The sequence below is a fragment of the Syngnathus floridae genome, chromosome 21 (assembly GCF_059516105.1).
Source record: "Syngnathus floridae isolate MCC-2025c chromosome 21, RoL_Sflo_1.0, whole genome shotgun sequence".
In the NCBI taxonomy this organism is placed as follows: Eukaryota; Metazoa; Chordata; class Actinopteri; order Syngnathiformes; family Syngnathidae; genus Syngnathus; species Syngnathus floridae.
In genome coordinates, this window is record NC_142433.1 from 7,877,683 (window position 1) to 7,899,368 (window position 21,686).

The 21,686-nt window shown below is 45.3% G+C and overlaps 1 protein-coding gene and 2 long non-coding RNA genes across 4 annotated transcripts; 2 read left to right on the plus strand and 1 right to left on the minus strand.

The window, feature by feature from the left end:
* Positions 1-992: 992 nt before the first annotated feature.
* On the plus strand, positions 993-8,421 carry LOC148380433 (uncharacterized). Its single transcript, XR_015855161.1, has 2 exons — positions 993-1,675; positions 7,689-8,421. It is a non-coding gene; the product is annotated as an uncharacterized LOC148380433 (long non-coding RNA).
* Positions 8,422-16,912: 8,491 nt separating this feature from the next.
* LOC148380434 (uncharacterized) lies at positions 16,913-18,017 on the minus strand. The gene is made up of 2 exons (XR_015855157.1): positions 17,365-18,017; positions 16,913-17,279 (listed from the first exon to the last, which is right to left on the minus strand). It is a non-coding gene; the product is annotated as an uncharacterized LOC148380434 (long non-coding RNA).
* Positions 17,038-21,348, plus strand: ubqln4 (ubiquilin 4). Of its 2 annotated transcripts, none has more exons than XM_088365940.1 (11): positions 17,038-17,233; positions 18,328-18,479; positions 18,620-18,759; positions 18,840-19,102; positions 19,183-19,341; positions 19,610-19,835; positions 19,911-20,050; positions 20,231-20,314; positions 20,383-20,498; positions 20,567-20,720; positions 20,810-21,348. In XM_088365940.1, the coding sequence occupies exons 1-11, from the start codon at positions 17,093-17,095 to the stop codon at positions 20,960-20,962; spliced, it is 1,728 nt and encodes a 575-aa protein (XP_088222066.1). In that variant the 5' UTR covers positions 17,038-17,092; the 3' UTR covers positions 20,963-21,348. The 2 variants fall into 2 exon arrangements, with proteins under 2 accessions (XP_088222066.1, XP_088222067.1); XM_088365941.1 differs by lacking the exon at positions 17,038-17,233 and adding an exon at positions 17,333-17,371.
* The last annotated feature ends 338 nt before the right edge of the window (positions 21,349-21,686 follow it).

Below are 21,686 nucleotides of genomic sequence, written 5' to 3' on the forward strand. Positions count from 1 at the left end.
GAAAAAACATCGGGCATGCATTACACAGTTCCTTAAGGGTCATTAAGCTATTTAGGCAATATATCAAAAGTCATTTGTTATTTCAAAGTGCGCAGAAATATAGATCAGATCATAAAGTTATAAAAATCTTTCTCATTACCATTTATCAAAAATGTCTAGTTATGTCTTCTTTATTTATTTGGTGTGTAGGTATAATTATATGCTTAAAATGTTTCTTTTATTTATTTAATATGTGAATATACTTGTCTGCTTATGTACTTCATTCAATGAGGTTTGAGCATATCTGTTTTTGTAGCTAAGCAGGACTTTTTGTATTTCTACCTCATTCCTTCAGTTACATTGAGCAGAAATGTTATTTGAAAGCTGTTGAAATTGTACAAAGACTCAAGATGAGACAGGGGATAGGTACATTATTGCGAGACAGCTCAAAAGATCGACAGAAAAGGAAAAGAGCTGTCACACAAAACAAAATCTGACCCCGAGCAAGTTAAAGTTCTCATTGACAATATTTATTTATTTATTTATTTATTTATTTACTTACTTACTTACTTACTTACTTACTTACTTACTTACTTACTTACTTACTTACTTACTTATTAGTTTATTTATTTAATCTAGTGTTGCACACAGTGGTCCACAGTGTGCACAGGGAGCTTGTGTGTTTGCACAGACACTTGAAAAATTAGAGGGAACATTGCGTGGGAGCGATGGAGCGCATAGTTTCACTAAGAGTGGCAGGCAGCGCTGGGCGAGTTACGCCACAATTTACGAATGGATTGTGGATGCTTGGGCTAACATGTCTGCTGAAACTGTTGTTCGAGCTTTCGTAAAAGCCAGCATCATATCCGAGGAGCCACACGGCACGGAAAGTGACTGACAGTGAAGAAAGTGAACGTGGCATGTCTGTTGGAAATTTAGCGCTACTGTTCAATTCGGAAACAAAGGATGAGGACTTTGATGGGTGTTAGATAAATTGTATATACATATATGTTATCATGCGTTCCCTAATGCGTACTTATTAATAAAGTTATTGCGCAGAATGCTTGCTGTTTTTTCTTGCAGACATCACCCAGTCCACAACAAGTCAAACGATGCTGTCTGGAGTTTCCTGACCTTCTACACATCTGGGAATCCAAGAAAGTTGTTGATGTCTGCACATGTCATTTTGTCTATGCACTCTTTTCACATGACTACTTTGTTTCCCATAACATTCACTTTTCGTTTCTCGTGGGATCCTGTCCGCGACTTCTAGTTTCACATAGAATCTCGTTTCTTCACTCCTGATACAAAGCCCACGCTTTCCCCCCCACCTATCAGGGGCTAGTCTCACATTGTAGGTAGGGCATTCCTAAATAAAAAGAGAGGAGTGTAAACAAGACCTTTAGTGTATTTTGGATTGATGTAAGTCTGTTTGCACTCCTCGCAAGAAAAGACTCAACATTCTGTCTCACTGGTTTTGTCTGCTGATCCTTTTGCTGAATCTGAACCTAACAGATTTTTGGGGGCTCGTTCCGGAATCTCAATAGGACTATTTCTGGCTCCGGCCGACTTTTCGACGCAGGACAAGTCCTTGGCCAAGGCATATTGAGGAAACCCTTTTCACGGGGCTGACTCGATCAGTCGGTTGGACGCTGGAGTGGTTGACGAGAACATCCGGGGAAAGGCCCAGCAGACTGTGAGTACGAATCTTGATTCTGTTGAAAGTAATGAAAGTGCAGTGACAAGAGGTCACTTAAAACCTTGACAATTCTAGACCCTATCAAGTGCAATTAGAAACAGTAAATTCCGCTGGGATGTTGGAGTCCCCTGACTGATAAGTCAGTTAAATTCCATGGGAAAGCGGACCCATCTGTTTTCTAGAGAAGTACAGGTAATTTGGAGCAGTTAAATTCCGCTGAGGTGTCGTGGGCCTCCTAATTAACCTTCCTAGGGTGTTAGTGTTAGCTTTCTGCTGCCATCTGTGGTGTTTTTTAACTCTGGTTTAGCTGGTTTGGCTTCTTTATCCGTGAAAAGATAGGTTTTATATTGGCTTTGGGGAAAAAGCAAAAATAGGGTTTTTCTTACACAATAGGAAGGTTGAAGAGTTTAGATTTTGTTAAGTTCCACGGGAGGGCGGACTCCCCTGCTTGCCTGTGAGACGATAATGCGCATTGTGTGTGTGTGTGTATGGTTTGACTTAGAGTGATCTCATTTGAGCTCTCCTTTATGTAAACAGTGGTTTTGTGAGAGCAGAGGAAAGGAGACTTATCACTCATTGAATATTTTACCACTGTCCTGTGAATTAAATTGACTTTAGGACACTGTAGGTGCCATTCAAATTGCCAACTCCGAAAATTAAACAAACGAACCATGGGAAAATCAAAATAGCAAACAAAAGTCGCTACCCCGACATGAATTAAAATGCAAGGGGTCGACACCGAAAATATAAAATATCTTGACAAATGCATATTTTGGACAGAGGTGGTTGCATTATGCGACGTGGCGGTGGCGAGGCTCTCCGCACTTCAGTTGCTCCCCCCACCCTTGTTATCAGCTGGGAAGATTGTCATGTCTATGTTGTGGGCCCGTGTGTTTGTTTCTGTGTATGTTTGTCTTTGCGTATCAGTTCGTTATAAAGGTTGGAATTGCGTTAAATTGGTGCACGAAAACGGTGTGCTAGACAATGGTTTATCAGATTTGCATTGTTAAATGTAAAAATTAGAAATTATAGAATAATATGACGGTTGTGGGCAGAAACTCATCCGACGAGGAGAGTGCCCAACCCTCATAAAAATGTGAGAGTAAGAGAAAACATACATTGTAGAACTGGATAAAATTAGGTTAATGATTAGGAATCAATGGTGTTATTATTATTCTCTAATCCCCTGCATTGCAAATGTCTTCTTGATGCAGATAGGTTAACAGGCTAGGACTTTAGTGAGGAGATAATTTATCAATTGATGGGGGTTAGTAATTGTCCGAATTCTAGTCACATGTTTTGAGGGACCACAGCAACAACACTATATTTAATTTGCAGGCCATTATTTAGTATGATATGACAGTGTCTAGCTAAGTAGACTGTTCTATCAAAAAATGTGAGAGTGAAGGAGGAGGTTTGATTTGTAATCTGACATTTGGGTCTCATTTTGAAGAGTCTCTGCAGGAGCATAGATTGGTTTTGTTTAAAGATATGTTTAACAGTTTATCTCAGTGCAGTAAGGATATAGCAATTTTGCAGGACTTAAAATTAAAAATTAAAAAGCAAAATTACATTCTCATTTTCCCAGATGAGAGGAAAATTGAAAGGTAAGGAAGACAAAGAAAAGATAAAGAAGAACTTGCTGTTGCACAGACAGGAAGATGATGACACAGTGTCAGCGCGAGCTCGCTTAAGAATCGCAGCTAAGAATGTGATGAATGAAGATGAGAAAAATGATCAAATTACAAAGACAGATATTGTGGCACGGCAAAGCGAACCGTCCTTTCCGTCTTTGTACCCCAAATTAAACAACTCATTGCTTCCTATAATTTGAGAGGTGATGAAGTACAACAGGTTTTCATGGCATCCTTAACCAAACATTGGGCAAGCGTTAAAGGCACCTAGAGTCCTTTTGATCTCCAGGGCCGTCCATTGGAATATAACAGGGTGCCATTACAAATACAAGTTGACCAACTATTGGGCAGGATAAAAATAAAATTCCAACGTAGAGCAAATTACACAGACATTGGCCGAACTAAACAAAAACAAGATAAGTTGTTTGAAGACTTTAGACACAGACCAGAAAGAGTGTTCAACTTATGTCTATGATCAACAACTCAAAAATACTCTACATGCAAATTTGCGACCAGTATTATGTCGACAACGAATAAATTCGACAAATTTTTTCCCTATAAAATGGTGCCGTTTGGGTTTGAAGTACATGGTCGCTTCAAGGGAGGAAAAGCATGATTTAAGATACGCGATTGATCAATGAGAAGGCTATCCCTTGTGCCAGGGGTGTCAAACTCATTTGTTCGTGGGCCGCGGTGTAGTCATGGCTTCTTTTGGAGGGCTGGTATGACTGGTATACCCGAGTAGATGTGTGAGCGCCTCATATTGTGGGAGTTGCAAAACGAGCTGACGAGTAACTCGCTTTCAAATCAGACAAATACGAACTGGTCTAATATTTAAACTTACAACATTATTAAGAGGGAAGATAATTTGCAATTCGAGTAATGACATGAATATGAAGCACATTTTGACACCTGTGCCTTATACAAAGGTAAAGTAGGATTAGGAATTGCTTGCAATATAATTACGAATTAGTTAACACCTGTGTGATTGATTGATTGGATGATTGATTAATTGATTGTCAGAGTGAGTGAGTGAGTGAGTGAGTGAGTGAGTGAGTGAGTGAGTGAGTGAGTGAGTGAGTGAGTGAGTGAGTGAGTGAGTGAGTGAGTGAGTGAGTTCTCTGTCGCCTGCGCGTCATCTTTCTTGCATGGCTACGTTGCTGTCTCAGCCACATCTGACCGTTGAAAGATGCGCGACACTCAATCCTGCCACTCTCATTCCCCTTCCTGGCGACGGCGAATTCCATGATTGTGTCGATGCTGCCCAACAAGTTGCTAAGGCTCGGCCTGATTTGGGAGATACGCCTCTGCCAGATGGTCATGTGGTTTTTGTTGATGGGTCTTCTAAGAAAAATGAATCTGGTGTGACCCTTACTGGGTATGCCATTGTTACTGCCGACGTGGTTTTGGAGGCTGCTAAACTGCCATCCAATATGTCTGCACAGGCCGCTGAGCTCATTGCTTTGACTGGGGCCTGCAAATTGTTTGCAAACAAATCCGTCACTATCTGGACTGATAGTCAGTATGCTTTTGCTACAGTACACGTTTTTGCTCAGCAGTGGAGCAACCGTGGCATGATAACTTCTACAGCGAAGCCCGTCACCCATTCCACATTACTAACTCAACGTTTGGACGCTGTCCAGCTACCTTTAAAGGTGGCGGTTTGCAAATGTGCTGCTCACACTGCAAGATCTGATCCTGTTTCTCTTGGTGATGCTTTTGCTGACAAATCCGCTAAGGCCGCTGCAGAAGGCCTGCTCCATGTCCTCTCGTCTCTCGCTGATCATGATTCGATGTCACACATCTCCCCTGATGTGTTGCTTGACATGCAGTCTCAGAGCCCCTCCCAGGAACGACACTCTTGGGAAAAACGGGGTGCAACTAGAAACACTGATGGTCTTTTTGTGTGACCTTTGGGCAAACCTGTCTTGCCTCGTAACTTGTTCAAATGGGCTGCTATTTCGAGTCATGGGGTCACCCATGTCTCGACAGGGGGTATGGTGAAACAAGTTGAAGCTATTTATACGACATACGGTTTTGCAGCTTTTTCACGAGGCAATTTAAGACCTCAGAGAGGAAAGTTCCCGACTCTATTGTATCCGTTTCAGGCAATACATATGGTTTATATCCAATTACATAAATGTGAAGGGAAAGAATATTGTTTTTTCTGCATTTATTTGTTTTCTGCATTTATCTTATTGTAAAAAGGTGATCTCTGCAGACCCAACCTAAGTACGGAAGGTGAGCAAAGTCTGGTAATAGTGCCTGATCCTGGTGCCAAGATCCAGGGTTGACACGAAAGCTAGCAGAAGCCAATTTCCAAGACACCAACCCGAAGCTCAGGGTGTTGACTCTGAGGAGATCCAAACACATGAGCATTAGAGGGTCATTTGGTGAGTGCTTTAATCAGGCTGTGGCCTGCGCTAAGTCTGCCATGTGTTTTTGGTTGGTTTTGCTGGTTTGTGTTACCATTGTGTTTTTTTCGGGGGTTATTTTATTTGGAGGGATAGAGTACCATGAGCCTCGAACATTATTCTCTCAGGCGACTGCTAACGCTAATTCTAGTCGATGTGGCTCATGGGGAGAACTTGCTAGACATAAGCGCGACACTAAATCCCCTTTTGATCATGTTGTTTGTGTTCCAGGAGCCGTCCGTGTTCCAACCTGTGTACCATGGCTTTTGTCTTGGGCTTATAATAACTCATTAATGTTTACTGTGGCTCCTAACACATCTTCTTCTATTATTTTACCTTTGAAAAGTTTGAAAGGGTTTCGTAATGGTCGCCCCACTACTGGAGATAGATGGCTCGGGTATTGGTGGTATTTAACTGGCCACCCGGTTAACACCGGCTGGGGCACCCTTGTCACCACACAAATGCGAGGGTATTGGCCCTCTGGTTCCAGTGACGAGGCTGTGTTCTTTGCTAAACGAGTGACTTTGATAAATCGGGGCACAAGCCTCCTTTTGACTCTTACACTCCCTGATGGTCATATTCGTCCTCCAAATGCCACCTTGTTTAACACTTCTTGTTGGGGTTTTCAACTGTGGGCTTGGTCCTCTGGAATCGATCCTCGCTTTCCTATTGCTATTTGCCTTAATAGAACAATGTCGGTCGCAGACCGTCCCGTTACAAATAAATACACCCTGTCAGCAGGAGCGAAAATCACGAGTACGCTCCTCACTGATGTAGACAGCTATTTTGTGGCCTCCACAGGGATAAGCGGTCATACTAACAACTGGCTTCTTATGGCTGAGCAGGCCGCAAAGATGGCTGGCGCCAGTTGCGTTGCATGCATGGGTCCAAGACCTCTTTTGAAAATCATACCTGCGAATATAGGTCCTAAGTGTGCTGTTACTTTAATGTTAAGCCTGTCCATTTCACCCACTCATGATTGTTTTAAATGGGATAAGGTTTACCCTGTTGCCTCTATGACAAAATATAAACCCCTTTTTTCGTCCGATGTAGCTAAGGGTAATTTTACATGTATTAGATTACCTGGTACCGGTGAGAGGCTCGGCGCCCTACCTCCTCTATGGTGTGGGTCCATGACCAATGTCGCTGCCCCTTTTTTGCCCATTGCTCGTAGTGATGTTTGGTTTTGGTGTAATAGTAACAAACTTTATGATAGGTTGCCTTTCGACAGCTCCGGAATTTGCGCTTTGGTGACCCTATTGCTACCTGTTCATTTGTTACCGATGTCCTCTTATGATCTAACATCTTTTGCTAAGTCCGTGGTTCCCGTTTTCTGGCCGAGAACGAAACGAAGCGCCGAGTGGCGGGGCGCGGCTAATCCAACTTACATTGACGCCATTGGTGTTCCTAGAGGAGTACCGGATGAGTATAAGCTGGTGAATCAGATAGCAGCTGGTTTTGAATCCGCCCTGTGTTGGTGGTGTACTATTAACAAAAATGTTGACAGGATTAACTACGTCCATTACAACGTGCAGAGGCTTGGAAACTGGTCCGAGGCGGGTTTCAGGGCGGTCCACTCCCAACTGGTCGCTACTTCCCTCATGGCTTTCCAGAATCGAATGGCCCTTGACATGCTACTCTCAAAGGAGGGCGGTGTCTGCGCCATGTTCGGTGAGCAATGTTGCACGTTTATTCCGAATAATGCTGCAGCCGGCGGAAGCCTGTCCCAGGCCCTTGAGGGCCTGCGGACCTTGAACGGGGAGATGAGGGAGCACAGTGGGGTGAACACAGACGTTTGGACCGACTGGTTGAACGTGTTCGGAAAGTACCGCACCCTGGTTTCCTCTGCCCTGGTCTCCATAGCCGTTTTCTCTGCCATTTTGACCTTGTGTGGATGTTGTTGCATCCCTTGTCTCCGATCCCTAATTAACGGACTAATTACAACTGCTATCTCTCCACCAGCTGAGACTTTCCCGTTGCTCCAAAGGGATGACCTTTCGATCGACGCGGGTTCCTTCTCTAGTGACGACCCGGTCGGCGACTCTTTTGTGGTAAACCTGTCCGGTTTGTTTCTTGACCCTAGCTTTGCCGATTATGACTCAGTTTCCTCCTGTGTGTAAGTTAGTTCTTGCGAAATGTGATCCCTCGGCTGAAAATCTTTTTGAAGTGGCCATGTGGGTGATGTGTTGTTCTCCGGGAACTTATGATAAAACAGGGGGGAATTGTTAGATAAATTGTATATATATGTTATCATGCGTTCCCTAATGCGTACTTATTAATAAAGTTATTGCGCAGAATGCTTGCTGTTTTTTCTTGCAGACATCACCCAGTCCACAACAAGTCAAACGATGCTGTCTGGAGTTTCCTGACCTTCTACACATCTGGGAATCCAAGAAAGTTGTTGATGTCTGCACATGTCATTTTGTCTATGCACTCTTTTCACATGACTACTTTGTTTCCCATAACATTCACTTTTCGTTTCTCGTGGGATCCTGTCCGCGACTTCTAGTTTCACATAGAATCTCGTTTCTTCACTCCTGATACAAAGCCCACGCTTTCCCCCCCACCTATCAGGGGCTAGTCTCACATTGTAGGTAGGGCATTCCTAAATAAAAAGAGAGGAGTGTAAACAAGACCTTTAGTGTATTTTGGATTGATGTAAGTCTGTTTGCACTCCTCGCGAGAAAAGACTCAACATTCTGTCTCACTGGTTTTGTCTGCTGATCCTTTTGCTGAATCTGAACCTAACAATGGGTTTAATTGATGACCATTACTGGTAATAAAAATGTGAATACCAAACTCAGTTTTGCTCCGATTCATTTTTAAATACGCACACTTGTATACTTGGGTGTGTGTGAGTGTTGTTGTTGTTGCCATGAGAACGTTAAAGGGGGAAGTGTGGATTGTATGTATAAAACCCACGCCCTATGATCGGTTGCGCCCTATGTGTGTGTTAAACACAGTCAGAGCACACGTAACTGAGACTGCACCTCTTATTACGGTGCACCTTTTGAACGTGAAAATACGTTAAATAAAGTAATAAAGAAATCAAAACCTCAACACGGTGATAGATATCTGAAAATCAGAGCAGAGCTTTAACTCACAATCACCTGGTGACAGAGGTGAGGAAATGGGACACACTTCCTTAAAGTCGGCCTTAAAAACTTTAAAGGTTAAGATTAGTCGAAAACACGTGATGCATCAATGTCCTTGAGCATCCTGCATTGTTTGGAAATGAGAATGGTTGTTAGTTTCAATCCCTGCTATTTGTACAAATTATTTTCAAAATGCTTTTTTTTTTACAACACACTAGAGAAACTCCCCTTCATTTTCAGTGGGAATAGTGTTGTTGGTTTCCCTATTTTGCTAGTGCATCATAGTCTGGAGTAAAATTTGTTGTGGCAATTCTTAGGATAGCGCCGAAGTGTTGGTCCATTAACCTAGATCTGTGACGGGCTTTGTTGACGCTCATGTGGCTGAACGTCGAGCCAAATTGTCCACTCCTTTTTGAACACTCGGTACTCACTGTCAACCTTTCTTTTTCTTGGGCCACTCCATTTAATGGAAGGATTCCAGGGGAAGGTTTGTGGGTGGCCATAGCATAAAAAAATCTAAAAGATCAGCGCGCGAATTACGAGAATGCTGACGTCACAGCCCACACTCGAAATTCAGCACTAATAGAAATAGAGCGCGGAGTGCTCCGGGTTCGTATGACTGAGTACGTACACGCACTTTTGAGTGTGCACTGAGCTTTCTGACACGGCTTCCGGGAGTAAATGCGCGGGCGCGCGTTTCCCAATCTACTGGGGAAACGCAGACATTGCAGGGATAATGACCCCCCAAAGAAATTTAATAACACAATTTATTCAGGTTTGACGGGCCGGATTAAAGGGCTGCGTGGGCTGGATGTGGCCCGTGGGCCGTAGTTTGTTTACGACTGGTCTATTCAATCCAAAACAAGCCCAATGTTATGAATAACTATTCCTTTTATGTGTCTCACTAATGATATCTGTTATTCCCTCTTTGAGTCTGTTTGCAATTGTTCCGGAAAAAATGTTGTAGTCTGTATTCAATAACGTGATGGGCCTTAAATAATCCAACAGTATCTTATCTTTTCCAGGCTTGGGCATCAAAGTAATTACTCCTCGCTTCATTGTCGTTATTGTCATGAAGCGAAATGGAGCAGGACGACCAAATGCAGCTTGGACCAGGGTATATTGAGGGAACTCAAAAGGCAAACTATAGATACTCGACTAGGGACGCGCATAACGGAAAGACAAAATAAAACTAGACCAGAACAGACTGCAGACTAGAAACAAGGAGACGAGAGACAAGAACGATCCGACGGGGAGTGACACACAGACAGGACTTAAATACAAGACAGGTAACGAGAGGCAGGTGACGGTAATTACATAGATTGTGAGCAGACACAGGAGGGGAGGGGTGAGCACACAGACACGTGAACCGAAACTGTTGTGTATTTTGGGCTAACTTAAACCCCGGAAGTGGGATGGGTTACTTCTCGGGGCATTCTGTGTTGTGTGTGGTACGCCCTGTCAACGCACTGTGAATAAGGAATAAATCAGTTATCCTTCACGTCGTTGTCCGACCTATTCTTGCTATCTAAGAACCTGGAAAATAGTAAGGATATAACAGAAACTATGACATTAAAACAAGGAAACAAACTGTGACAGATCTTGATAGTTATTAATTGTTTTCTATCAATACAATCCTGTAAAGCTTCAAATAATAATTTCCTCAAGTTATCCCAAAAGTGTTTGTAAAAATTTATCGTGAGCCCATCCAATCCTGGAGCTTTGTTTAACGACATATTCCCCAAGACTTGCATCCAGCTCCTCAATTTTAAATTTTGAATCACAGACCCCTTTGTGTAAAGAAGCAATTTGTGGGACTAGACGATGAATGTTGTGAAAAAGCATTTCACAATCCTCTTTTGAAAATCTAGATGTGTATAATTCAGAGTACAACGTGTAAACTTATTTTTTTTATCATCTTGGAATCCTTGCATTCTTTGCCATCCACCAGAAGACCAGTGACAGAGTTTCTTTGTTGCTGGCTTTTTTCCAAATTGAAAAATTAGGCAGAATTCTTTTCACCGGATTCGATCCACTTTGCCCTTGATCTCACAAAGCCTCCCTGTGCCTTATTCAGATAGAAACGGTCCAATTTACTTTGTACTGCCATAATTCTACTTTTATCTTCTGAGGTTAAATTAATCTTGCTACAAACAAAATGGAACTCTTGCAGTAGTTTTTTCTCTTCCTCTTTGTTTTTAAGTGTGAAAATCTTACCGATTGTATACTCGTTTCTGTAATCCTGAATTTGAGAAATTCCCATTTATTAATAGGACCAATAATTGTGTTATCATGTTCTATTTCAGCAATATTTTTTTTATCTTGTTACAGAACTCCTTGGTTTCTAACAATTTGTCATTAGATTTCCAATAGCGTCTCTGACACATTTTTTTGATGGCAGGTTCTAAACTTAACATACCTAATAAGACAGCGATCTGATGAAGGTGCTTTAGACATTGAAACCTTTATGGTTTGCTACGTTATATTGTCAGTGCTCAACCAGTAATCAATTCTGGATTTACAGCTTCCATTCGGTTTAAACCATGAAAATTGTCTTATTCTCGAGTTCTTTTCTCTCCACATATCCCTAAGATTATCATTCATCATAAACTTATTAATTATCGAATTATAGTGGGGTTTCCCAGTTTTCTCGGACCACCAATCTAGCCATTCGTCCGGAGTGATGTTCCAGTCTCCACCGCATATGACTTTATCAGTCGGATAATGACTTTTAAGTTCACCAATCACCTTTCAAGTCAAGTCAAGTCAAGTCAAGTTTATTTGTATAGCCTTAAATCACAAAGAGTCTCAAAGGGCTTCACATAGCCAAAAACCTTTGATATGCTGTTCATCATTTCCTTGTTTTGAGAGTCATTGTTGTATCCATATATATTCAATAAAATCAAAAATATACCATCAATCTTTGCCACAACTAACAGCCAGTGTCCTTCCTTGTCAGTCCGATGTGTGATGACTCCCTCAGGAAAGTTGTTGAAACAAACAGCCACTCCTGCAGATCTTGACGAGCCATGACTGAACAAGAGTTTGCCTCCCCATTGATTGAACCAGAACAAAACATCTGCCTCTGTAGAGTGAGTCTCTTGCAAAAAAGGACAGTTGAATTTTTACCCTTTACAAAATAAAAGTATAGCTTTCCTTTTAACCAGCTCTCTTAAGCCCCGAACATTCAATGAACCAAAAATAGTCCTAACATTAAACATGAAAGATGAAAAATATACAAAAAAATAAAAAAAAAACACACACAAACTAAACCGTTAGAAATTTACTTCTACCTAGAAGAAAAATAACTCTCAACCTTAGCTCTTAAACTGCACTAATGTCCTACACCATTAAAGTTTCATATTTTATCCCGACTGCTGTCCATCATCTCCAACACGACGACCTTCTATGTAAACCTAGGAGCCTCGAACGTAGGCCCGTCCTCCACCATTTAAAATGCATATCCCATCCCGACTGCCGTTCATCTTCTCCAACACGACGTCCTCCTATGTAAGCGTAGGGGCCTCGAAAGTAGGCCTGTTTCTCAGCTCTTTTTGCTTGCTCCACCAGCGGCCACTGTTGTTTTTCGCTCCTCCAAGTCTTCTTTCAGTAACATCTCTGGAAAGCGTATGCTTTGCGATTTGAAAATCCCAGAATCATTAGTTCTCCGCCACACCTCATCTCTCACATGCCTCTGTGCAAACAGGATAACAGCTTGCCTTGTCAGGTTGTCTTCTCTTTTCCCCAGCCTGTGAACATCTACCGCGGGGTCCATTTTCACTGCGAGCTCTGGAACAATTCTGTTCAGTATTTGAACCACAGTCTCCCAGAGATTTTCATCCTTTGTTTTCTTAATACTTCTCACTCGAAGACATGACCTCATGCTATAGCATTGTTGTTCAAAGAGTTTGTTCTTCAATTCTTTGTTTTCGTTCAGCACACTGGTATCCTCATCCTTGAGCTCCACCACTCTCTCCTTTAGTCCATCAATTTCCTCCGAGTTGACTTGCACGGTCTTAGTTAAATTGGCAATCATGGCAGCATTCTGCCTATTTCGTTCTCTGATATCGTCTAACTCCAACTCAAGCTCAGCCACACGATGTCCCAACACAAGTATCGCTTCAAGAATATCATTGTTGGTAGCTTGGTCATCCTCTTTCTCCTCAGAAGTCTTAGCTTTCTTCTCCTTCACCGACTTACTTGGTGTTGCCGGCCGGCGTGGAGCCTGGTCCGCGTTTTGCCTGCGTCGTCACGTCCATTGCACAATAGTTCGTTGTCCTTCGTTATTCCTGGCGTCTTAGGTCTTGGAGAAGCCAGATGTTTTAATGTCGCCGGTTTAAGCAACTTTTGCGCGTCAATCATTTTACTTCGGGCGAAGTAAAGTAAGGTTAAACAATAAAAATTTGCAGTTTTAAGGGAGCTTCACAAAAACGCGGTGACTGCTCCGCCATCTTTCCCATTGATTCTCCACTCAGGAATGTTATACAGTGTATAGTATACACTACAATTTCTTATTTTTCCTTTGAATGTTCTCAGAGTAATTCATAATCAGCAGTTGCCCCAAACATCGGCCACCGAATGGCGAACAAGGCCTGATTGACCTGGATGATGATACGTTGACCCAGCTCGCCTCAACGGAGCTGCAAGTCTGAAAACACACGACAGAAGAAGAAGAGTAATTCAAGTCAGTGCATTACATTCATTGTCTATCTTATACGTCATGTGTTCTTTTGGGCGCATTCACTCTCAGCGTGTTTTTTCAAACGGTGTGCTCTCAACCTGCCCTGGTCAATGCAAAGTGCTGAAAGGCACACTTTGGTTTCAGAGTGAGCGTTATGGAGCCTATGTGCGTGACAGGCAACACAATGAAAGACGTCAGGAGCGATCAAAGTTAATTTAGCTTGATAAAAAGCCAATCTCTTTGATGCTAATAGTTATATGAAGATACTTTTAGGTCGAAATTAACTGTCACAACTATTTTAACAGTTTGAATTACAATATTCAAGATTCAAGAGATTCAAGAGTTTTTTATTCACCATGTTTGAGCGTGCCAAACACGGAATTTGACTTTTGTAAATCACAGCCTCTGTTCAACATTTAGGTGACTAACAACAACACTCAGGACATGTGAAGAATGAAAGATATTCTCAAACATCCCCTGATCTTAAACTGATCTTAAACTCCCAAGAGGGCAAGGAAAAACTCAAAACTCCAGCTAGGGGAAATGAGAAACCTTGAGAAGAGACCACAGATGGGAGGGTCCCTCTTCTAGGATGACCAGGCTGCAATGGATGCAGAGAGGACACATAGTACAAACAGTGTAGACAAAAAAGGTGTGGAAAGCGGGATGTTATTGCACAGTAATGACTCTGAGACTCTAAGAGTGGTGTGAGTTCATCAGAGCGACAGCCTGGGGGAAGAAGCTGTCTCTGTGTCTGCTGGTTTTAGTGTACAGAGCTCTATAACGGCGTCCGGAGGGGATTAGTTCAAACAGGCTGCAACCTGGGTGCGAAGGGTCTGTTGAGATGTTACTTGCATGTTTCCTGGTCCTGGACAGGTACAAGTCTTGGATAGATAGGTTGATTTCAATTATCTTTTCTGCAGTCCTTATTGTCCGTTGCAGTCTGTGCTTGTCTTGTTTGGAGGCCGATCCAAACCAGACAGTGATGGAGGTGCAGAGGACAGACTGGATGATGGCAGTGTAGAAGATCTTCAGCAGCTCCCGCGGCAGGTTGAACTTCTTGAGCTGTCTCAGAAAGTACAGCCTCTGCTGGGCCTTCTTCCGGACAGAGTCTATGTGGCCGGTCCATTTCAGGTCCCGAGAGATTGTGGTTCCCAGGAACTTGAAGGTGTCTGATGAGAGAATAGTATTACTGCGAATAGTGAGGGGTGAAAGTGGTGAAGGGCCTCGCCTGAAGTCCACTGTCATCTCCACGGTCTTGAGCGGGTTCAGGTCCAGGTGGTTTTGGCTGCACCAGTGGACCAGCCGCTCCACCTCCTGTCTGTACGCAGTCTCATCACCGTTCTGGATCAGTCCGATGAGAGTAGTGTCGTCTGCATACTTCAGGAGCTTCACAGAAGAGTCATTTGCGGAGAAATCGTTGGTGTAGAGGGAGAAGAGCAGTGGGGAGAGGACGCACCCCTGAGGGGCTCCAGTGTTGGTGGTCAGGGTGTCAGATGTGATGCTCCCCAGCCTCACACGCTGTCTCCTGTTGGTCAGGAAGCTGGTGATCCACTGACAGGTGGAGGCAGGCACCGCGAGCTGGATGAGCTTCTGTTGGAGGATGTCAGGAGCGATGGTGTTGAACGCCGAGCTGAAGTCCACAAACAGGATCCTGGCGTACTTTCCTGGGGTGTCCAGGTGTTGCAGGATGTAGTGCAGTCCCATGTTGACCACATCATCCACCGACCTGTTTGCCCGGTAGGCAAACTGGAGGGGGTCCAGCAGGGGGCCCGTGACATCCTTCAGGTGGTTCAGCACTAACCTCTCGAAAGATTTCATGACCACAGATGTCAGTGCAACAGGTCTATAGTCATTCAGACCTGTGATGGCGGGCTTCTTGGCCACTGGAACGATGGTGGAGCTCTTGAAGCACGAGGGCACCTCACACAGCTCCAGGGAACGGTTGAGGATCCGTGCAAAGGTGGGCGCCAGCTGCTCAGCGCAGACTTTCAAGCAGGAAGGTGACACGCCGTCTGGGCCCGGTGCCTTCCTGATCTTTTGTCTCCGGAACATCTGGCGCACTTGCTCCTCGCGAATCTGGAGTGCGGGCGCGGCCTCTGCAAGAGAGAGAGTCGGTGACCACGGTGATGGAGGTGTGGACAGAGCAGTTGTGGGGGGAGGTGAGTATGTGGATTGTGCTGCAGGAGGTCCCGTTGTGTGGGAGGACCGATCAAACCTGCAGTAGAACCTGTTTAGCTGGTTAGCGAGCCTTGGGCTCTCCACAGGACGGGGGGTTCGTTTCTTGAAGCTCGTGATGCTCTGCAGGCCTTTCCACACTGTTGAGGGATCAGGATTGGCAGAGAGGTGTCTCTCCAGGCTCTCCCCGTAACACCTCCTGACTTTCCTGACCTCTCGGTTCAGTGTGTTTCTGGTCTGCTTGAACAGGTCCCGGTCGCCGCTCCTGTAGGCCTCCTCCTTGACTTTGCGCAGCCTCCTAAGGTTCGGTGTGAACCAAGGTTTGTCGTTGTTGTACGTGCAGAAGGTCTTAGTCTGCACACACAGATCCTCACAAAAACTGATGTATGATGTGACAGTGTCAGCGGTGCAGTCAAAGCAGGCATATATATATATATATATATATATACACATATATATATATATCTCGCCCTCTGGGACTTCCAGATCCAGACAGACAGAATGGTAATGGGGAACCAACCGGACATTGTGGTGGTGGACAAAGAGCAGAGGAAAGCCGTTGTGGTTGACATAGCCATCCCAAATGATGGTAACATTAGGAAAAAGGAACATGAGAAACTTGAGAAATATCAAGGGCTCAGAAAAGAGCTGGAGAAGACCTGGAGAGTTAAGACTTCAGTGGTACCTGTGGTCATTGGAGCACTAGGGGCAGTAACCCCCAAACTGGAGGAGTGGCTGAAACAGATCCCAGGAAAAACATCTGACATCTCAGTCCAGAAAAGTGCAGTACTAGGAACAGCAAAGATACTGCGTAGAACCCTCAAGCTCCCAGGCCTCTGGTAGAGGACCCGAGCTTGAAGGGAAAAAGAGACCACCCACGGGGGGTGAGGAAAAGTTTTTTATATATATATATATATATATATATATAAATATATATATATATATATATATATATATATATATATATATATATATATATATATATATATATATATATATATATATATATATATATATATATATATATATATCGAGAGAGAGAGAGAGAGAGAGAGAGAAAGAGAGAGAGAGTGAAAGAGAGAGAGAGATTTTTTTTAAATGTCATAGGGAGTACTTTCGTTTATTTGTTTTTCGACTAAACGCGAACATTTCAGAACGAACGCGAACATTTCAGAACGAACGCGAGACTTGTTGTTTGTTTTGGTTTCCAAAACAAAACTGAAATTTATTCGTTTGGTGTTTGTTTTGGTTTCCAAAACAAAACTGAAATTTATTCGTTTGGGACATGATTAATGATAAAATTCCCGGAGACGCTCATGATTATTCCAACTTCCGGCGGGGTATATTTCACCCCCCCCGTCGACCCGGAAGCAGACGCTAGTCGCAAGCTGTTTCCCGTCGGTGGCGTAAAGATGGCTGAACAGGGCGCCGCAGATCCTGCTAATAACAACAATAAAGATGACTCCGCGGAGGGAACCATCATTAAAGTCACCGTTAAAACACCCAAGGACAAGGAGGAAATCGCCATCGCTGAAGATTCGTCCGTCACGCAGGTTTGAGACGGCTTTTCCGGGGCCGGTGGCAGGCGCGTGCGTGTGTCTGCGGGGAGGGGGAAGAGAAGCGAGCGTCGTGCCCACAACTTCAGCTAACCAGCTAGCCTCCTTAGAATGGACGCCGTTCTTACCGGCAAAGTGCGACACTGTCGATATAGTATTATTTTTCTCCTTTTACTAGAGCCTCCCATTTTCAGCAAACGTGTAGCGGAATCATGAGCAAGCGTACTTAACAGACGAATATTGCAACGTTTGAATGTGCGCTGTGGCTAACCGGTTAGCTGCTATGCTACCTGGGCTAAGTCAACGCTAGCTAGCTGTGTCGTCAATAGTGTCAGCTGACGCTTATGTTATAAACTGCCCGATGGTGCGAAACACTGTTGGGGCCGCCTTTGAATGTGTTTTGGAGCTTGGACAATTGCCTCCGTCTTGCTGCGAGTTTTGGCCAAGCAAATGGGCGGCGTTCGTTCGAGTCTGGAACATTCTCCACTGTCACCGCCACTTACTGACTGAGTCATGGCTCGTTCAGCTTCCCTGGGAATTGTTGCTTGCGACCCGCAGGGCCCGTTGGCTCGGCGACGTGTCAAGCGCAGTAACACAGCATCACTTGGTTATTATTATTCACGTAATGGAGCAGATGTAAACGTCTGGTTGCATTCGAGCATCGCGAAGTTGCTGGGCTGGGTTTTAAGTCGTCCATGCAGTGCAAGAATCCTCTGAAAATAAAGACGCCCCCTCCCGCACATATAAAAATAATAATGCATACAGTGACAGTTTAGACTAGGAATTTACTGATGGCAACGGATGAAATGGTACAAAGTAGAATAAAGTGCTGTAAACCATTAACGCAGGTCAGGGGTCATCTCGATTGCCCTTGATTGTCTTGTTCTGGCAGCACGGTGTTGTCACGGTTAACATGGCATGATAATGTGACTTAAATGAAGGGCCAAAATCATCATGACGTGAATTTGAGAAGAGATTCACTTACTGTCATGTCCATGTTCCGTCACTTGGGCAGCAAGCACAAATGGTGTTAATCATGAAGCAGTATTCCAGGTTTGGGTTTGGGACTGAGCCCATGGTCTGTCTTTCAGTTCAAGGAGGAAATCTCGAGGCGCTTCAAAGCCAAGCAGGACCAATTAGTGCTGATTTTTGCCGGCAAGATCCTAAAGGACGGCGACAGCCTCAGCCAGCACGGCATCAAGGATGGCCTGACGGTGCACCTGGTCATCAAGACAGCACAGAAGTAAGTTGGCGCATTGGCCAAATTGTAGCTACGCAGTGTTGTTTTCCACTCGTATACACATATAGAATATGAATAATAATACAATCTAAAGAATAATGTTGCACTCTCAGATTTTTTTTTTCCCGTTATTTGGCCTGCAGGGCCTCAGACGGAGGCAACACCTCGGCCTCGAGTTCCTCGCCCACGCCAGCAGGAAGTGCTGGCGCCCCCAACACGGGCACCGCAGCAGCCTCCACGGCAAGCTCCCCCCAGCCGCCTGCACAGACACCAAACCTGCTGAGTGAGTTGGCTGGTTTCCTGTGAGTGTCTCTGCGCGAATGTGCAGTGGCCTTCACCGGCCTCCCCTTTGATTCCCCGCAGTGGGTTTTGGCGAACTCTCTAACCTGGCGGGCCTGGGCATGGGCTCGGCCAACTTCATGGAGCTCCAGCAGCAGATGCAGCGACAGCTCATGTCCAATCCGGAGATGCTCTCGCAGCTTATGGAGAACCCGCTAGTGCAGAACATGATGTCCAACCCGGACCTGATGCGACAAATGATAGTGTCCAACCCGCAGATGCAGCAGCTGATGGAGCGCAACCCAGAGATCTCGCACATGCTCAACAATCCTGAGCTCATGAGACAGGTGGGCGCGAGTCGTGGGGAAGCACCCCGTCCACCTGTGCTGCTTTTGACTCCTTGTCCCCATTGCGTCCCTCGCCGCAGACCATGGAGCTCGCTCGCAACCCAGCCATGATGCAGGAGATGATGCGCAACCAGGACCGGGCTCTCAGCAACCTGGAAAGCATCCCGGGCGGCTACAACGCCTTGCGCAGGATGTACACCGACATCCAGGAGCCCATGTTCAGCGCTGCCAGAGAGCAGGTAAATGAGATGCCAGAAGAGTTTCTCTTCTTGGAGCAAAACAACGTTCACATCTTGTCAGCTAGCAAACTTTTCAACCATTCCGACTTCCAGCTGAAGTCCACATTTCACAAAAAAAATATCCCTCAAGAAAAATGTCGCATTTTCTCATTTGCCATAATGCCACATTCACCTTAAGTCCTGCATTTCCGTTAAACATCTTCTGCATTGCCAATTTGAATGGCTTGACATTGAGGGGGTCTCCCGCTTCAACCTTTTCCCCGGGCAGTTTGGCAACAACCCCTTCTCGGCCCTTGGCGGCGGCTCAGATTCAGGCGTCCAGCCGTCGCGGACTGAAAACCGCGAGCCCCTGCCCAATCCCTGGGGCCCGCCCAACGCCTCCACCCCACCGGAGAACAGCAGTGGCTCGGCGGGAGGCACGGCCGCCCCCGCCGCCGGCACTAACCCCACCGTGTCCAACCCGTTGGGTGTCAACCCTGCCAGTCTTGGAAACGGTACGATGGTGACAGTCATCAGAGACACCTGTCCACTGAGATCATGTCTTTGTTTTGTTTTTCCCTCGCACCCAGGAATGTTCAGCAGTCCGGGCATGCAGAGCCTCCTGCAGCAGATCTCGGAAAACCCTCAGCTCATGCAGAACATGCTCTCTGCTCCTTACATGCGCAGCATGATGCAGTCACTGTCCCAGAACCCAGAGCTGGCCTCCCAGGTGGGTACCTGGTCATGAGAAGACTCGAGAACAAACTTAAAAAGTTTCTCAAGCCACGCCTGAAAAACACACAGTCGGCATTTTTAGCTCAGTAAGCAATTTGGAGAATTAAGAACTTGCCCCAGACATTGCATTATCTTCCTACGCTCTAACCCAGAAGAATCGTCTGTGTCTTCCCAGGTGATGATGAATAACCCCTTGTTTGCCGGAAACCCACAGCTGCAAGAACAGTTCCGGTCTCAGCTTCCCGTCTTCCTGCAGCAGGTAGCACGGGCGTTTTCTTGTGCGTGGCCTCCGAGCTGAGCTCACTTTGATGGCTTGTTTGTTTACAGATGCAGAACCCCGAGGCGCTGTCGGTGATGACCAACCCGCGCGCCATGCAAGCGCTCATGCAGATCCAGCAGGGCCTGCAGACGCTGCAGACCGAAGCGCCTGGTCTCATGCCTAGGTGAGCCCCACAAGCAGACGCACGCGCTTGACAAGCAACATTCTAGCCACATTTCTTTTTGGCCGCAGCTTGATGGCAGGTGGCATCCCCGCGGGAGGCAGCGCGCCCGCCGAGAACCCCGCGTCCTCGCCCAGCAATGCCGCAACGCCGCCAAATGTCACTCAGCAACAGCAGCAGCTCATGCAACAGATGCTCCAAATGTTTGCCGGAGGAGGCGCAGCGGTACGTGCGCACGCACAGCATCCGCAGGTTGTAGTTTGCCGAGATCCAAGGGTGATTTTGCTTTTTCTCCAACGACTTACCCCGGGCAGAACCAGACCCCCGAGGTGCGCTTCCAGTCGCAGCTGGACCAGCTGAACGCCATGGGCTTTATCAACCGCGAGGCCAACCTGCAGGCCCTCATCGCTACCGGAGGGGACATCAATGCCGCCATCGAGAGACTCTTGGGCTCACAGCCCTCGTAAAGACACGCATGCAGACACACACACACAAACACACATACATACATGCACACACATTCATACATATATACATACAATACGTACATACATACTTACATATATACATACATACATACATACCAGTGCCCTGCATAAACACACTCACACACACCACATCCACAGACTAAAAGTATCGCAAATCGCTCCCCAAACTTTACAAAGACACTTTGGGCAAGATGTGACACCTTGATTTTGCGCAATTCCAACATTAAGCATCATCCACCCTCTGTTTCATCCATTTCTTGGCAATTGTGGGATGGACGGCCTCTTGCTTGTAGAGCTCAAAGTGCGCGGCCTGACGCCATGCGCCAGCAAACCAAGGTGAACAAATAAATGTTCCTGCGACTTCCCGTTTTCTGTTCTTGATCAAAGCATGGTTGCGGCGTTCCAGGTGATGCCCTCCACATGTCGTTTGTCATTCCAGGTTAACTGGGGGGGTTGTGTGTCTTAGGCACTGCTGCTGTGCCTTTTGTGCCCCCCCTTACAACGTGAGACCCCCAGGTTTTGTGTGTATTAAATTCGCACATCCGCATATTACAGGATTTTACGGACGCAAAGAGTTGGTGCAGCCGATGCTGCCAAAAACAATGAAACAAAATGAGCTTTTCTTTCTTTTTAATCTGAAAGTTCCTTTTTTTTTGCCGCATTTAAATTAATGAATGAAATCTGTTCAATCAGTTGGATTTAC